General features: G+C 51.0%; 2 protein-coding genes across 2 annotated transcripts in view; both read right to left on the bottom strand.

Moving 5' to 3' along the window:
• Positions 1-1,662: 1,662 nt before the first annotated feature.
• Positions 1,663-11,180, bottom strand: DACT3 (dishevelled-binding antagonist of beta-catenin 3). The gene is made up of 4 exons (XM_006868248.1): positions 10,932-11,180; positions 5,060-5,156; positions 4,556-4,708; positions 1,663-3,053 (listed from the first exon to the last, which is right to left on the bottom strand). The coding sequence occupies exons 1-4, from the start codon at positions 11,178-11,180 to the stop codon at positions 1,663-1,665; spliced, it is 1,890 nt and encodes a 629-aa protein (XP_006868310.1).
• A 3,915-nt stretch (positions 11,181-15,095) lies between these two features.
• The window catches only part of PRKD2 (protein kinase D2), a 34,851-nt gene continuing 32,998 nt past the window's right edge, over positions 15,096-16,948 (bottom strand). Inside the window, exons 17-18 of the mRNA XM_006868247.1 lie at positions 15,523-15,608; positions 15,096-15,293 (exon numbers count right to left, since the gene is read on the bottom strand). Coding sequence (XP_006868309.1) covers positions 15,096-15,293; positions 15,523-15,608 — 284 coding nt within the window. The remainder of the gene's footprint in view (positions 15,294-15,522; positions 15,609-16,948) is intronic.

Genomic DNA, 16,948 nt, shown 5'->3' with positions numbered 1-16,948 from the left:
AAAAAAAGAGGTTTTTAACAGTTGCCTGAGCAAGGTAGGTACCAGACTAAGAGGCTAAGGGTTGGAGGGTTGTCTGTAAACACAGCTAAGAGGAGGTTGTTCTGATAAAAAACAATTGTATCCTGAGTGTTCCTGAACCTAAATAGAACCTGTTACTTCCATCATGGAGTCCTGGTGTGGCACTGTATCATAATCATTGGATGACTAACTACAAGGTCGGCGGTTCAAACCCACCAGCTACTCCTTAGAAATCCTATACAGGGTTGCTATGAGTTGGAACCAACTTGACTTGACGGCACTTAACTACTTTCATCATAAACCCCTAACTGTGACTGTGATCTGAGTTTTGTGTAATCATTGCAATGTATTAATCCAATTCAGCGGAGGAGTAAAATGCCCTGGGAAGGACAGCTGGTGTCAGAATTGGTAAAAACAAAAAACAAAAAAAACGTTGGAGGGTGAAAAGGTCTGAGCTCCTCCTCATTCGATTTGGCCTTGGGCAGCTGATGCAAATACTTTTTCCCCCTGGTGAAGTTAGAGGTCAGATGCTACCCCATCATTTTATATTCCTTTACCTGCATTGTTCCAATTTTTATGAAACCATTATGTATGGAAAAAATGGAACTCAATCAAAAATCAGATTCATTGGTGTAAAATAGTTTATGGTTGGAAGATGCTGTTGAGACCTGCCCTGGGATCTGTTATCTGGTTCAGGACATTACGGATTCTAAAGCACGCAGTCATTGCTTGCTGTTAATAAATGCTAGTCCCAAATAAAGCCATTTTCCCCAGAGAACAAGATCCACCACACATGGTACACTGTGCATTTATTTACAAAGAGGGTCGAGAAACACAAAGAATCTGGCCCCCTGTGCACTGGGGAATCACCTTCGTCATAATAAATACAGTCATTTAAAAAAAACAAACAAAACAAAACAACTAGATTGGAACAGTTGAGGGTCGTTCTGGGCTCCCCCCACTCCCTGTCATGAGAGGGCGGAACAAGATAGATGCCATCCTCTTTCCTCTTTAACATCTCCCAATCCCTCAGAATTGTCCAGGGATAAAGGTAAGAGTCCTTTTGGTCCAGATGTTGCCAACTCCTACTTGACCCTCAAAACCCCCAAAGTCAGCGCTCCTTCCCTTCCCAGGCACTGTGCAGGCACCAGCTGGGTCAGACACAGACTCTCTGACCTGGAGGCTCAGGGACATGGAGGGGGGGCACTTTGTGAATGAAAGGGAACCATAGAAAGGAGGTTTTGAAAAGGAGGAATGAGGGGACTCAGCAAGAGAAGTAGAAGGCAGCAACTGTCTAAGTGTCTAAACTAAAATAGGGAAATTGTAACTCCATTATTCCTTCTGCATACACAGGCACCCAATATACAGATGAGCAAGGTGAGGCCCAGAGAAGGGGAACTTTCTTGCCCAAGGACTCCAGAGCCAGAATTTGAACTGGTCAAACAAGGCTCCTCCCCATTCCTCCCTCGGAATGTGTATGTGTGTGTTGGGGGGTAGCCTTTTTAATCACTATGACTGCAGTTAAGTGAGAGGGTGGTGGTCTTTGGAAAGAGAGAATATATCCTGGTCTTTGGAAGGGTGGTGGTGTGGAAGGGCTAGTGAGTGTGGAGACTATGAAGGGAGAGCCCAACCAAACTCCTAAACTCACACTGTAGTCATGACCTTGAGAGATCCCGAACGAAAACGCAGGATCTTTTTCTTGAGCGCGTGAGAAGCCTTGATCTTTACAAAGACCTTGGCAGGGCCTGCAGGCGCCCCTCCACCTGCACTACCCCCTGGCGCGGAGGCCGCGGTGGCAGCCACGAGCTGCTGTGGCCATACGAGGCCACCGCTGCCGTCAGAGTCGCTGGAAGCGGAGCTGAAGGCAGGTGACTCGCCCTCGCTGGCGCTAGATTCACTTTCCCCGTAGCCCCCACCACCGGGTCCCCGACGTCCAAGGGGCCCCAGACGCCCAGCCGAGCATTCGGAGTCGCTGCCCGCGCAACCATACAGCAGACGGCGTTGAGGAGCCGACGGGGATGGGCCGGGCCCTGGGCCGCGGGTCGTGGGAGCTCGGGGACGTCCGCGGCGACCTTCGGCAGCATCGATTTCGGCCGTGGAGCGCCAGCGGCGACAGGCCCCAGCGGCCTGGGCAGCCAGCGTTGGCGCGGGGCCGCGGCGGGGCCGAGGCGGCCGCGGCTCTTCGCGTTCAGCCGTGGGGTACTTGGGAGGGCCGGGAGGGACCGCGGCGGCGCGACCCAGCAGGCTGGTCTCGGACTGAGAGCGCGCAGTCTTGCGCGCCCTGGGCGAGCCCCGGCGACCCGAGGCTTCAGTCATGCGTCCGCGGCGCCCGGCGGCACGAGGACGCTCCCGGGGCGGGGATTGCTCCACACTGCGGCCGCGGGTCAGTGGGGGCGCTTTGCGGCGAGCCGCGCGACCGGGGAGACCTCGGGTGGCGGCCTGAGCGCCCGGGATGTATTGCGCCTTTACCAGCCGCCCCTCGGCCGGGCTGTCGGGGGGTGAGGAGGCGGCGGGCAGCGCCGCGGGCTCGGCCGCCGCCTCCGACTCCCACTGCGAGCCCCAGGCGCGTCTCAGGGCGGCCGGGCTGGTGGTCCGGCCCCCGGCACGCTCCACGGCCGGCTCAGGCGCGGGCCGCACGCCCCCGGGGGGCGAGGACGCGTCAGGTGGCCGCTGGCGCACGCTATTCTGGCGCCGCGGGCCACCTTCCGCGCCCCCAGGGCTTGTCCGGGGCTGACCTGCCCCCCGGCGGCGGCGCCTGCGCAAGAGCGCCGAGATGTAGCCGTCCAGGGGCCGGCGCGCGCCTGCCGCCGGATCGGACGAGTCGGCCGGAGGCCGGGGACAAGGGCGCGGGCTGCGCAGTGCTACGGCATGCAGGGGGCTGGGCGTCAGGAAAGGCCCCGCGCGCGGCCGCCGCTCCGCCGACGAGCAGGCTTCCGCGCCCGCAGAGCCCGCAGCCGTTGGGTAGGGCGCAGAGAAGGAGCGCGGCACTGCGGCCCGAGTGCCCACAGCCTCGTGAGCACTGGGACTGGCGTCTCCTAGGAGAGGGAGGCAAGAAAGGAAGGGAGTGGAGGGACTCTCAAAGCCTTCACTCCAAGCCTGGAGGTCAGGCTGCCTCCCTCCACCTCCATTCCTATTAAAAGCCTTGCTCACATCCCTTCCCCCATGTCGTGTTCCTAACAAAATCTTTACAGTAGCTTGCAAGCCCCTGCATGATCTGTTTCTCCTACCCACCCCCGTCCGTCTCCTGTCTCCTCTGTTTGTAGGATTCCAGATTCCAGCCAGGCCGGCCTCTTGTATAGGAGGGGGCTTTTCAAAGTTCGTAGGAAAAACCAGTATCTTTTAAATTCTATTTTTCCACGAATTTTTAAAAGTCCTTTTTACACACCTGCCAGTTGCATTTGGGCCTCAGGGCCTTTGCACTTCCTATTCCAGCTACCTGGAACACTGGCTCACTATTCACTATCTCATTGAGGATTCCTCTGGTCCTATCTTTTTTTTAACGTAGCAGTGCACAAAGGGACACACTCTCAACCCCTTTACTTGGTTTCTTTTCCCAGTACATGTCAATATCTAATGTCCCAGGCTACATCTCCTTGTATAGTAACTACCGTTCCCACTAGAACGTCAGCTTTATAACCCATTGCTGGTCAAGTCAATTCCGACTCGACTCATAAGAACCCATAGGGTTGAGTAGGACTGCCCCATGAGGGTTTGTGAGGGTATAAATGTAGGAAACATCATCTTTCTCCTATGGAGTAGCTTTGAGCTTTTGAGTTAGCAGCCCAATATTTAATTAATCCTCTAGGCCACCAGGGCTCCCTCAACTTTATAAGAGCAAGGGTTTGTGTATTGTTCGGCTGTATCAAAACACAAACAAGGGAGAGTGTTTCTTTTGTGACATCCAGTGGATTCCAGTTCATAACACCCCTATCAGGCGGCTTCAAAAAGTTCATAGAAAAATTTCATTGCATTGCATTTTTCTAAGGAGTTTTTGAAGCCCCCTGGTATAGGACAGAGAACTGCCCCATTAAAGCTTCCTGTGTGTAATAAAACCAAACCAAACCTGATGCTGTGGAGTTGATTTTGACTCAGCAACCCCATGTGTTAGAGTGGAAAACTGTCAGTCCTTTCTCCACAGCACTGCTGGGTGGCTTACAAATATCACCCTTTAGTTCAGTAGTTGAGTTTGAATCATCTGCATCGCCCAGAGACCTTAGCACATAACTTACTTGTTTAAAGGAGTAAGAGCAGTTTTTGTTTGCTTGGTAGTTACCATATGCCAAGTCCTGTCTGTGCCTAGGAACAGTGGCACACTGACAGGTCAGAACATCTCTATAAGGTAAGTGTTGTTAGGATCCCATTCTAACAGATGAAGAATATGGAGGCCCAGAAAGAGGAGACATGCTGAAAATCACACACAGAGAGATCTCAGATAAATCTGAATCTAGATCTTTCTGATTCTGAAGATTGTGCTCCAAACCAGCTGCCTTTACTGCCCATTCCCAGGCCCTCAGGGGCCTACCCCCATCTACCTTACCTAGGGACTTGGGTCGCTCACTGGCATAGATGCCTCGGGGTTCAGAGGGACCCAGGCGTCCATAGGAGCCAGAGCCAGAAAAGCCACTGTCCCCACAAAAGGTTGAAGGTGGTGAGTCTGGAGCTCCTGTGGAACTGGGGTCTTCATAAAAACCTGGATTCCAGGGAGAAGGGGAGAGAAAATCAGGGTGCCTGGATGGGAATATGGGGAGAATAAGGGAAGAGAAGGGAGACCAAGGCAGAAAGAGGAAACAGGGGTAAAGGATGAGGGGCAGGGGTGAGGGATACAAAGGTGGGGAGAGAGACTATCAAGAGACAAAGAGGGAAGACAAGGATGGCAAAAGAAAGACTGGAAGAGACTAGGGAACCAACAGATTGCTGGGGGGAAATTAAGGGACATGGAGAAGGGGAACCTAGAGGTATAGGTGAGTGGAGCCTGAGAGATGGAGGACAGTGGGAGAGATTAGGGTGTTTCAGCCAGGTCCTCCCCTCCACCTGTGCTCACCCGAGCTGCGACCGCTCTCTTGCTCCAGGCCGCCAGATTCCAGGCTTAGGTCTCCCAGCTGCTGACCCAGGTCCCAGATGAGTCCAGGCAGTGCCTCCTAGGGGTATGGGGAAAGCAGGATGATCAGAAAAGCCCCAATCCTCTGTCCACTGGTCCCACTATCCCATAACATCTCTCAGTATCTGTCCCTTCAGCCCCCTTAGAAAGTCCTTCTGGCAGTCTAACTGTAGTCATTCATACTGTAGTCCCACCTCAGTGCCTATTGGTGGTTCTGTGTCACTACAATAGGAGTTAGTTCTGACTCATAGCAACCCTGTGTATGGTTCCCCAGGCTATAAACTGTTAAGGGGGCAGAAAGCCTTCTCTTTCTTCCTTGGAGCTGCTGGTAGATTTGAACTGCTGACCTTGCAGTTGGTAGCCCAGCACATAATCCACTATGCTATCAGGACCCTTTTAGGTATATACCTTGTCCCTTGGGCAATTCATATCAGTTGTTTCCCCCATCTATTGTCACATAAGGTTGCTATGAGTCAGTACTGACTAACAGTATTAGCAACAACATTCTCACAGGCCCTTAACCCCTATTTTTATGACTTTCTTTGAGTTTGACTTCAGATCTTGCTGTAAGGGCAGTTCCTGGTTAAAACATGCCCAGGACCCTTAGCCATGGGTGTGACTGTACTTTTCAGATGCTTGCATCTCCCCACACTGCTAAGTGGGAAAGATGAAAAGTAATACCATTAGAAAATCCTTTTGCTAGGCCTTCCTGCTGCAGACTAAATGTTTCCCTCATATAGATAAAACAGAATTAACTACAAATCATAGACTTCTTTGAGCCACCCCCATAACTTCCCTACTGGGAAGTCCTTGTGTAAGTCTAGCCTTAATGTTATTGCTGCAAATAATTCTTTTTTGGGGAAGGAGCAAGGAGTGTTTTTGTGCCAAACCCCAATAGTTCGCTTTATCCCAGGGATCACATTCTCCTTTAGCCCTTGTTCCATTCAAACTCAGAAACCCCCAGTGTCTGCCCACTGTGCCTCACTCAGCCTGATGAAAAATGTCTACAAGTCTACCCTGGATTCTTTTTGCTGTAGGAAAAGATCATTTTGATCAGATGTGAATAAATGGGGGTGAAAACCATTTGAGGGGATTGGCAGTTACCGAGGGTGGTAGTGGGGACTGAAACAACACAGACACTAAGACTTAACCCCTTTTTGAAATCTTGAGGCCCGGCGCCAAGAAGAGTTTCCCTTGAGTCAGGGCGAGGAGGCCAGTGGTGGCCACAGCCTCAGGCTGACGGTTGACCCTCAGACAAAAGCGACTTGTCTAGGCAGCCCAAGGGAGGGAGGGAAGGAGGAAGGGAAGGAGGAGGAGTTTGGAGGGCAGGCGCCCAGTCTTTCCTATTTAGGGCAGAAAGACGGGCAGGCTCCCCCGAAGCCCCGCCCCAGCTCTCCTGGGGCTCTTCTGACGCACCCCTGCCCAGAACAGAAGCCCCTTCTGGGCCTGTTTTTGCAAGGAAGGTCAACAAAGCATTCCACTTTGGGCTCCTACCCTGGAGTGCAAAGATGCCCTAGTGGAATCATCTTTGCACAGAACCCAGGAAAGTAGAGGGGCTGTGTAGCATCAAAATCATCAAATCCACTGCCATCGAGTCATTCCAGCCTCATAGCGACCCTATATAGGGTGTCCGAGACTGTAAATCTGTACACTATACCCCATGTCATGTCCTCTCACAAACTGCCCCCTTGCTCGCTCTGCATTAGCCACACTAGCCTGTTTCTTGCACAAGCTATGCACACTCCTTTGCACTACTTGCTCTCTCTGTATGGTCAGTCTCCCCCATGTGTCCTACTGGCTGACTCTACGACTTATTTCTGGTTTCTGCTTACCTGGAACTTTTTCTGACCAAACAAAAATCCAAATCTGTTGCTTTGGAGTCACTTTGAACTCATGGTGACCGCATGTGTTACAGAGAACTGTTTTAAACAGCACAGGAGAAAGACAAGATGGTAAAGATCATAGCCAAGAAGCCCCGATTCTGTCCCCAGAGTCCTATGAATCGAAATGGACTCAACAGTACCCTAACAAGCAACTGTAACGGAAATGGATCACCAAGTCCTTCTGCAACACCACCGGGTGAGTTCAAAATGCCAAGCCTTTAAATTAATAATGGAGTGTAAACCTTTTGTGCCACCTAGATACCTCCTCTGAGCTCCCTGGTTTTTTCCTATATAGCAGTAAGGACTTCATGATTTATAATTATATACAATTTTTTTGTTATTAAAAAAAAATTTCTCTCTTGCTAGAATATTCACTCCAAGAGAGTAGGGGCTTTTGTTTATTTTGTTGACTATCTGTCAAGTGCTCCCAGCAGTGCCTGGTACAAAGTAGCTGATGGGTAAATATCTTAGAAATTCATGTCTACCATGAAATACTATGTAGCTGTTAAAAGGGAGTGAATTTCAACATGGGAATCATCAGCAAGATCCAGTGTTGGGTAGCAAAATAAAAGGGACCTTCAAAAAGTGGGAAAATGCAATGAAAAGAAACTGGAATTTTTCCATGAACTGTTTGAAGCCTCCTCAAATGTGATAGTATGTTTGTGAAACTCACCCAGAGGTTTGTTAAAACCCAGATTGCTGGGACTGATTTCCAGTTAGTTTCTGAATAGAGTAAGGAGAGGGGGCCCAGGAATTTGCATTTTGAACAAATTCGCACAGGATCTGATGCAGTTGGTCCAGGGAGTACATCTTGAGAGCCATTGGCATAGTTTCTGGGAGAAGAAACTGGAATTTGTTTTAAAAAACAAAAAGCAAAACTCTGTATGTCTTGATATGTAAACTGTTTTTATAAGTCAAGGCACTTGGAGAAATCTGGAAGAACTCATAGTAAAATTACATGGGTTTTGACCCTCAACTGAAAAGATGGATTAAGGGAATCAAAAGAGGGAAGAGGAGAGTGAAGTGTTTAAGCGAAATTGTTGTTGTGTGCCAGTGAATCCATTTCAATTCATAGCAACCTCATGTGACTTAGTAGAACTGCCCCATAAAGTTTCCTGGGTTGTAACCTTTACAGAAACAGACAGCCAGGTCTTTTCTTCTTCAGAGCCATAAAATGGGTTCAAACTGCCAGCCATTAAGCTAGCAGCTGAGTGCTTTCATCTGCTAGGCTCCAAATCCCAGCTCTGTGACTTTGGCAGGTTACTTCACCTCTCTGGGCCTCAGTTTCCTCATTTACAATATGGGCATCATTCTCTTGGGGAGTTCTTGTGCAGAATTAATATTTTTAAATGGTTCCTTTAAAGCACTTAATAAATGCTAACTTTTCTTAATACATAAAAGCTATGAATTTCTTACACGAAAAATAATAAGATTGTGTTTTCACTTATGTAATTAAAAACAAATAGTGACAATGATTTTTTGTGTGTGAAGTCTGCAGGGAAGAGCAGGAATTAGGGGACAGGAGAGGACTCCTCCTTTTCCCAGCCAAGACCCATTCCCTCCCAGTCACTTCAGTCTGTTTCCATCACCCCTCACCCAATTACAAGTCCTTCCAGCTGCAAAGACTTCACTCCTTCCAGCTTCAAAGGGACAAATCTTTAATATAAAATCATATAAATCCTTGTCCTGAATCTAGGCTTCTACCTGCTCACATACCTACCCCTGTCCTATTTTTGCAAGTTCTTTGTACCTGGCCTCCCCACAGGAGAAAGATGAAGCTTTCTGCTTACTGAAGATTTACAGCCTCAGAGGCCTATACAGGGTGGCTATGAGTTGGAACCGACTCCATGGCACACAACCACCACCACCACTTGTATGTGGCCTCAGGTCATTCTGCTGGGGGTGGTGGGGGAGAGGCAGATGTAACAAGGATACGGTCAGGACACCTGGGGTCCGCAGTATCCAAAGTTCCCCACACTTTTGCTTCTCTCAGCTTACCTCTGTATTCAATGCCCTTGATCTGTTAGGAAGTCCTTCTGCAAGTCTAACTTAAGTCCTTCCTGCTGGAACCACCAACCTCGGCTCATCTCAGGTTTCCCCAATCAAGAAACTCTGGCCACACACAGGCTTTCCTTTGTGGGAGAGAACAGAACCCAGGGACTCCCAACTCCAGATACCACTAGTCTTTACCTGGCTTTCCCATCATTCCTGTTAGAAAGTAATCAAGACTAATTTGAGCTTTTCTTGCTGCAGAGTGTATTGGGTGGGGTCCAGCTTCTTAAGACAAGGGCTTAGGGATCAGAGGAGGCTCCTATCCCCTCCTCAGAAGGACTTAGGAACCCCCAACATCAGAGGAGCTTATATTTAGCGTTCTCTGCTCCTCCCTCGGAGCGTTGTCTCCCTCCGCCCTCCCGCCCGCCTCCTCCCTGATGCTAGGACTAAGCTTTGCCTGGAGACTGTGAGGGGGAGAGACCTCCCCTCTACCAACTCAAGTCAGCCGAGAAACCAAGGGGCAGAGAGAGGAGAAGCGAGAGTAAGGGGTGGAGGCTGAGGTGCGGAGGGAGGAAGGACGCGGTTGTCCGTCTCTCTGGCCCTTTCCCTCTCCTCGGGTGGGAGGCACCTTCCAGAGCCCAGGCAGTTTTGGTGGTGGGGGGGAGCTGGTGGGAGCCCCCACAATCCGTCTCCAACTTTAGGAGGGGGTGGGGCCTCCCACAGCTGTTTCTGTTTCCAGAGAAGAATGTGCAAGGTCCCGCTCCCGGCCGGGGGAGGGGCTGGGCGTGCAGTCCCAGAGTCTGGCTTCAACCCCCCTCTCTACTCCCCATCTGGGGAGGGGGCAGCCGAGGTCAGCCACAGAGAGAGCCCCCTCCCCACCCCCAACCTCGGCTCAGGTTTCCCTAAACGGGAAGCCACACACAGGCTTGTGGATGGGAGCAGCAAGTGGAGCCAGGGTCTGGGGCCTGGCATGCTGGGGGCGGTGGGGGTGGGGAGCAGCTGGGCGAGGGGCAGGGACAGATAGAGGCCGAGACTTGGGCAGGAAGAGAAAGAGGTGCAGCAATGCGGGCAGGGAAGACCAGGGAAACAGAGGGTTACGAAAGAGAGGCAGACACAAAGTCTTAGTGTTGGGACAAGGAGAGAGTCAGAGAACCCTGGAAGAGGTCAGGAGAATGAAGGAATGACACAGAGAGGGAGAGAGGGACGATGCCTCCTTAAGTCAGAAAGCTCTGCCCATCTTCCACCATTCAAGCGCCCAGGAGATCTAGAAGTCAGACTCCCTTGCTGCCTCACCAGGCTCCTTCTGGGATTACAGAGGGCTGGGATCAGATAGGAAAGGAGGGGAAGTGTCACCCGAGGGGCAAGATCCCGGGGGTCTTCAGGGACCCTGAGTTTCCTCTCAGCAGCGATCTCTCTGTCCGAAGGTCCCCTTCCCCCATCTTGCCCCCTCCAGAGATCTCCAAGCACACCGGGATTTAGGGAAAATGGAACCCTGGTAGCTGGACAGGGAGGGAGGTGGCATGTTGGATTACTGGCTGTGTAGGCTGCTGTGTGACCTTGGGTGAGTCGCTTGCCCTCTCTGAATCTTAGTTTCCTTCTCCGTAAAATGGGGACGATCACCCTGCAAGCTCCAAGGAGACCATGCATACAAAATATTTGGCGCCGGCTTGACACATACTTGGCGCTCAGAAGGGTTTTTCTTTGGCGGAGAGGCAGAGATGGAGCCTATGCATCTGACGAGGGCCCAAGCGGAGGCGAGATAATCTCCACCACCTTCCCGTCCCGGTTTGGAGGCGGGAGGCCAGATCCCGCCCGCCGCCCGAACTCCCCATACCTCCCCTCCCCCCTTTCCCCACCATACCCCACCCCGCGACCGGGACCCGGGTCCGAGCATCCAGACAGGGTGAGGGGCGGGGACGGACGGACAGGCGGTCCCTCACCAGCTGCTCCTCCAGGGCCGCAGCGGCCCGGCGCGCCGCCGCCGCATCTTCATCCTCCTCGGCGTCCTCCTCGTCCTCGTCCTCGGCGCCCCCCATCCCGGGCTGGGCCAACCGCAGAGCCTGCTGCACGCGATACTCCTGCCTCTCCCGAAGCCAATGCAACTCGCAGAGCCCGGCCAGGCTGCCCTCCAGCCAGCCCCGCAGCCGGCCCCGCTCGGGGCTCACCGGGAACGAGAAGGCCCCGATCATGGCTGCGGCCCCCCGCCCCAGCCTGGCCGGGCCCCGCGGCCACCCTTCTCCCGGTCCCACCTCCCCGCCCTAGCAGCCCGCCTGCCCGTTCGCCCGCCCGCTGGCCCGGCTGTCACCATCTCATCTGCATAGGCGCCCGCCCATTGGGCCGCCCACCCGCGCTTCATCTGCATGACCACGCCCACATCGACCCAGCAACCGCGGCCTATTGGCCGATCCCCACCCTTGCGAAGACGCTTGGCCGTGCGGCCGCGCCCCCCAACACGACGCATGCTCTTAGCTGCCTACTCGTCTGCTTCTTCGATGTTCCGCCACACACCGCCCCTCCGCGCGCCTACGTTTGGGCCCTGGCCACACCCCCTACGCATCACAATAAAATATATTCTCCCTTGCTACACTGCCATTGGCCCATGCCTCCCCATCTCTGCGGCTGGTTCCGCCCCCTTGCGAGAGAGCTTGGGCTACCATTGGACGGTCCAGAAGGAGGGGGTAGTCTATAAATAAAGAATGGATCCACGTGACAGTTTGGCTGTTGTTTCTCCCTCCTCTCTAGTCCTGCGTATCTGAGGCTGCGCAAGAGGAGGAAAAAAGGGCTGGGGGGCCAGGGGGCGTCGAGCCCTTATTTCACCTCTTCTTCCAGGAAGCCTTCCCAGACATTCAGCTGTAGGGGAGGCCAAGGCCAGCTAAAGACCGACATCTTTCTATAATAATGATGTTTATAGGCAGGGCCTTCCTAATTGTTGTGCAACCCGTGTCCCGCGCTTAGAAGACCCCATGCATGCTTGGTTTGAAGCTCTGCTATTGCCGTCTTGAAATTCTTGGGGTTTTTTTGTTTTGTTTTGTTTTTTAACAGTGGGCCCAGGACTCTATAACTTATGCAGCTGGTCTTGCTTCTAAGTGTGTATCCCAGATTCAGAATTAATAAGACCCCGAGTGAAAGCTTTTAAGATCCAACCAGAACAGAATCTAAAGCGTCTTTTGTCCCCCAAGTGCTGTGATGCTTTGTTCTGCGATTCCAGGGGCCTTTGTTCTACGTTCTGAGACGCTTTGTTCCGCAGCCTTCTAAGATGTGTCCTGGACATTCTTTGGTCCAGTCTCAGTCTGACAGCCATTCCCAAGTTCCCTCTCCTTTCCCCGGGTTCCCCAAGGGGGTTAGTACCCCCCCAGGCGGCCAGCCTGTGTCACTTCACCGAGTATGCCTCCCTAAATCTTCCAGGAGACTTAGTTCCGCTATTCCTACCCATTTTTTCAGACAGATCTTGACTCCCTAACAGTCAGGAATCTAGATCATGTGAGAACGTCCCTCTTTTATGATGCCCCCTACACTGGGCACCTTATGGTGATAAACAGGAGAAGTTATCAGATGGCCTGGGGGGTGAAGCCTGCTACTTACAGGCTGTGTTGGGAAAGTGGTTTAGCCTGTGTTTTCTCAACTGTATAATGGGAAGTCATAATACATACAGTTATTATGATTAAATAATAAGTTTGTCAAGGCATGGAGCAGTGCTTGCCACATATAAAGAGCTACAAAAGGCTTTGATAAGTAAAAAGTAAACTAAAACTCCAAAATTCCCTGTCATCCAGTCAATTCTGACTCATAGTGACCCTATATAGGGTTTTCAAGACTGCAGATCTTTACAGGAACAGCTTCATATTTATCCTGATCAGCTGCTGGTGGGTTTGAACTTCTGACTTTGCAGTTAGCAACTCAACTCACCAGGGCTCTGAAAAAGTAATCTATTGAATGCCAAAAAGGAGGACAAATTTGGACATTAGTAGAAAAAAATTTTATTCATTCCCCCCCGCCACTTTGTTCTAGACAAATCTAATCTGTCCTTGAACAACTTTGCCCAACAACTCTGTCCAATTAAGGGGCTACTGGTAGAAATCTGGAGAACTCTAGATAAGGTTTTTAAGTAGTCAGTGTCTGGAATGAGAATGGGATTGTTTTGGGTTTTTTACCCTTTGAGTTTATGTAAAACCAGTTGCAACATGTTGAATCTGGTAGTGACTTTGGGTTGTGGCCACCAGGCAGCTGAGAAGGGAAGAAGAGAATTATTAATTTGAAGATACTATATTACCAATTACCATCAAGTCGACCATGACTCATGGTGACCCTATTATGTGCCAGAGTCGAAAAATGCTCCTTAGAATTTTCAATGGCTGATTTTTAGAAGTACATCAACACGCTTTTCTTTCAAGGTATTTCTGAATAGACTTGAACACCCAACCTTTCAGTTAGCAGCCAACATGGTAACCAGTTGCCCCCAGAGACTCCTTTGATTCAGATTGGACTTAAAGGCAAGATAAGGGGGAGGTAGGAGGGACAGAGTTAGAGAAGATAAGAGGATGGAGGTTGGAGTGATGAACTTTAAAGATGGGGAAAAGGGTAATGGGCCAAGGAATGCAGGTAGATTAGACCCATCAGTTGTAAAGGGAAAGATGTTCCAGATGGAGCCCACGGGATAGTCCCTCAGAATGTTTACTGACGTATGCCTCAGAGGTGTCCTAGGCTCCCTTTGAAGACCATTTGTTGTTCTGACTCACAGCAATTCTATGTTGTTAGTGCCCTTGAGTCGATTCTGACCCATAGGGATTCTGTATAGGGTTTCTAAGGAGCAGCTGCTGAGCTTGAACCACTGACTGCGGTCCAAACGACTTTGCAGTCAGACTGATGCATTAGCCTACAGCACCACACCAGGACTCCAGCAATTCTATAGGACAGAGTGAAACTACCCCACTGGGTTTCCAAGGCTGTCCTCTTTACAGATCCTGTCTTGCATAGGGTGGCTGTAAGTCTGAACCAACTTTGTGACACCTAACAACTACGGAGTCCTGGTGTGGCGCTGTGGGCTAATGCATCAGACTGCAAAGTTGTTCAAACTGCAAGGTCAGTGGTTCAAGCTCATCAGCTGTTCCTTGGAAACCCTATATAGGATCGCTATGGGTCGGAATCGACTCGAGAGCACTTAACTACTGTATAGTATTAGCTTGTTACTAAATTCAGTTTCTGTGGAGCTCAGGAAGGTGTTTCACTAAGGTGTATAAGTGTGACCTAGGCTTACAGGGAACTTGTTGGGGCGCATGCTTCCATCATTCATTCTGAGGTGCGGGTGGCAGACCACTCAGGGACAATGGATAATGGGGGATCTGGAGGCTAAGAGTCAAAGGTAGGGAGACGTGGATATACGGAGGAGGCAGAGGGTATGGAGGGGATGAAGGAAAGAACTGTGTGGTTTAAAGAGATCAGAAGCAGGCAGAGAAGCTGTAGCAGTATTCCCGTGCAAACAGCAGGGCTTGGAGCATGAGAGGTATTTTGTTTTTCCGTTTCCTTATACTAAGCATATATGGACCCTGGAGATCTGAGACCTCCCTGAAGGCAAACAAGATTAGGAAGGTCCCCAAATTCCCATGGGCAGTCCCCAGTGTCCAGCAAACAGGGTTACTGTGAGTCGGGGCAGACTTGGATAGCACCAACAACAGTTTCCTTCTGGCTGTCTTCTCTTGGTACCTCCACCTCCAGGCAGCTCTCCATCATAATTAATTCTTCATCTTTTCTTCCTCGAATCAGGGCTCTCTCCCTATTTCCTTTCCCAGTCTTCCTCACCAAACTCCTCTTCCTTCAGCTCCCCTGCCCCCACACCCTCAATCCTCCCGCGTCCAAACTGAGCTCGGTCTTGGTGAATGAACTGAATGATTCAAGAGTATGGTGTGCATGTAAGTCAGAGGCAGGGGGTCAAAGAGAAGTTCGTTTTAATTGTTGGGGAGATGGGGAGGAGTCTTTGAAAATGACCTGGCGAGCCCCGTCCCCAGGCCCCCGCTTCTCCCTATCCAGGGCGAATCTTCTCCAGTTTGGGTGGAAAGCCCCTAATACAATATATGGCTGAGGTCCCAATGGAAGGCAGGCACTGTGGCTCAGAGGACACTGACGCGCTCAGCCAGCCCCTGCATCTCAAAGTCCTGTGACGGGAGGACCCCACTAAGCTCCACATCGGTGGGCAGCGGGTGCTCAGTAATGAACTGCTCCCAGCGGGCGTCATCGCTCTCATGTGTGATGTACCGCTCGCCCATCTTCCCCTCCAGTTCTCGGAGGTCCAGCCACGTCTGGTATTCCTGCAGCCGGGACATCAGGGATTAACGAGAAGGCAGCAGGAGATACAATTCATGTTATGTGTCTGCTAAATTACAGACAGAACCCAAGAAATAAACCACATTCCATGAGAGAACTAGCTCCACCCTTCTACAGCCCGGCCAATGGGACACTAGGACTGCTCAGCCAATGAGATCTAACTACACCCCTTTCTGAACCAAGCCAATGGGCAGTCCCGCCTCGTTGCATCACCTGTAACCAGGGGTGGCTGAGAGACTTGTCCACACTGTAACGCTTGCGCATCTTCACCTGTAGCAGGTTGTTGATGAGGTCAATAGCTGCAGCAGAAAGGAGATTTACAGGTCAACTCCTGCAGGGTGAAGGACTGTCCCTTCTCCAACACCTGCGGGGCTCAAGGTCTTCTGATCTGGCTCAGAAATCTCATCCACACCCTTCAATTACCCCACTCACTCTCTAATCCAATCACATACACCTTTACACACACACACGCACCTCTTCACTAACTCTCTGCCTCAGTTATTCTGTGCCTATGTTATTGTTACGAGCTGAACTGTGCCCCTCAGGATGTGTTGTAAATCCTGTTGTGGTGCTGTAGAATAAGCCCTGGATTTCTAACAGCAAGGTTGGAAGTTCAAACCCACCTGCTGCGCCTTGGAAACCCTATACAGGGTTGCCAGGAGTTGGAACCGACTCATCAACAGTTAACAACAATGACAAGTCTGTGGTGGGGTCCTGGTGTGGTACTGTAAGATAAGCACGGGACTACTAACCATAGAGTTGGCGGTTCAAACCCACCAGCCACTCCTTGGCAACTCTATACAGGGTTGCTATGAGTCATAGTCTAAGAGCATACCACCTGAATGCTCTTGATCTTCTCTGATCTTGGAAGCTATCCTGGTTAATACTTGGATGGGAGATTTCCTGGGGATACCAGGTGTTGTAGCTGGAGTCCTGGTGTGGAGTTGCAGGATAGTGAGCTGGACTGCAACGTCAGTTTGAACCGCAAAGTCAGCAGTTCAAACCCACCAGCTGCTCCTCAGAAACCCTATACAGGGTTGCTCACTATGGGTTAGAGCCGACTCAACACTGGACTCAATGCTCAACAACAAAGCACTTTAATAACAACAACAGAGTCATAAGCAACTTGATGGCACTTAACCACAACATGCCTGTGGCTAGGCTCTTGCTTGGGAATGATTGACATGTGAATGAGGCAGGACTAGTGAGCTATAAGCAATCAGAGAGACAGGAAAGAGAGATGCCAAGCCACATGAAGAATGCCCAAGAGCAGAAGCTCAGGACGACAAGGATCTTCCTCCAGAGCCAATGTATGTATATATATACACACACACACACGTTGCTGTTAAGTGCTGTTGAGTCGATTCCGACCCATCGTGACCCTGTATAGTGTTTCCAAGCAGCTGCTGGTGAGCTTGAACCACCGACCTTGCAGTTCAAATGACTTTGTAGTCTGATGCATTAGCCCACAACGCCTCACCAGGACTCCAAAAATATATATATATATATATTGATGGTGGTTATGTGCCGTGGAGTCAGTTCCAATTCATAGTGACCCTGCACAGGGTTTCCAAGGCTGCAAATCTTCATGGGAGCAGAAAGCCTCATCTTTCTCCCGTGGAACAGCTGGTAGTTTCGA

Source organism: Chrysochloris asiatica, unplaced genomic scaffold (assembly GCF_000296735.1).
Source record: "Chrysochloris asiatica unplaced genomic scaffold, ChrAsi1.0 scaffold00116, whole genome shotgun sequence".
NCBI lineage: Eukaryota > Metazoa > Chordata > Mammalia > Afrosoricida > Chrysochloridae > Chrysochloris > Chrysochloris asiatica.
The sequence above is the reverse complement of the archived record's forward strand: the minus strand, read 5'-3'. Positions and strand labels throughout refer to the sequence as shown.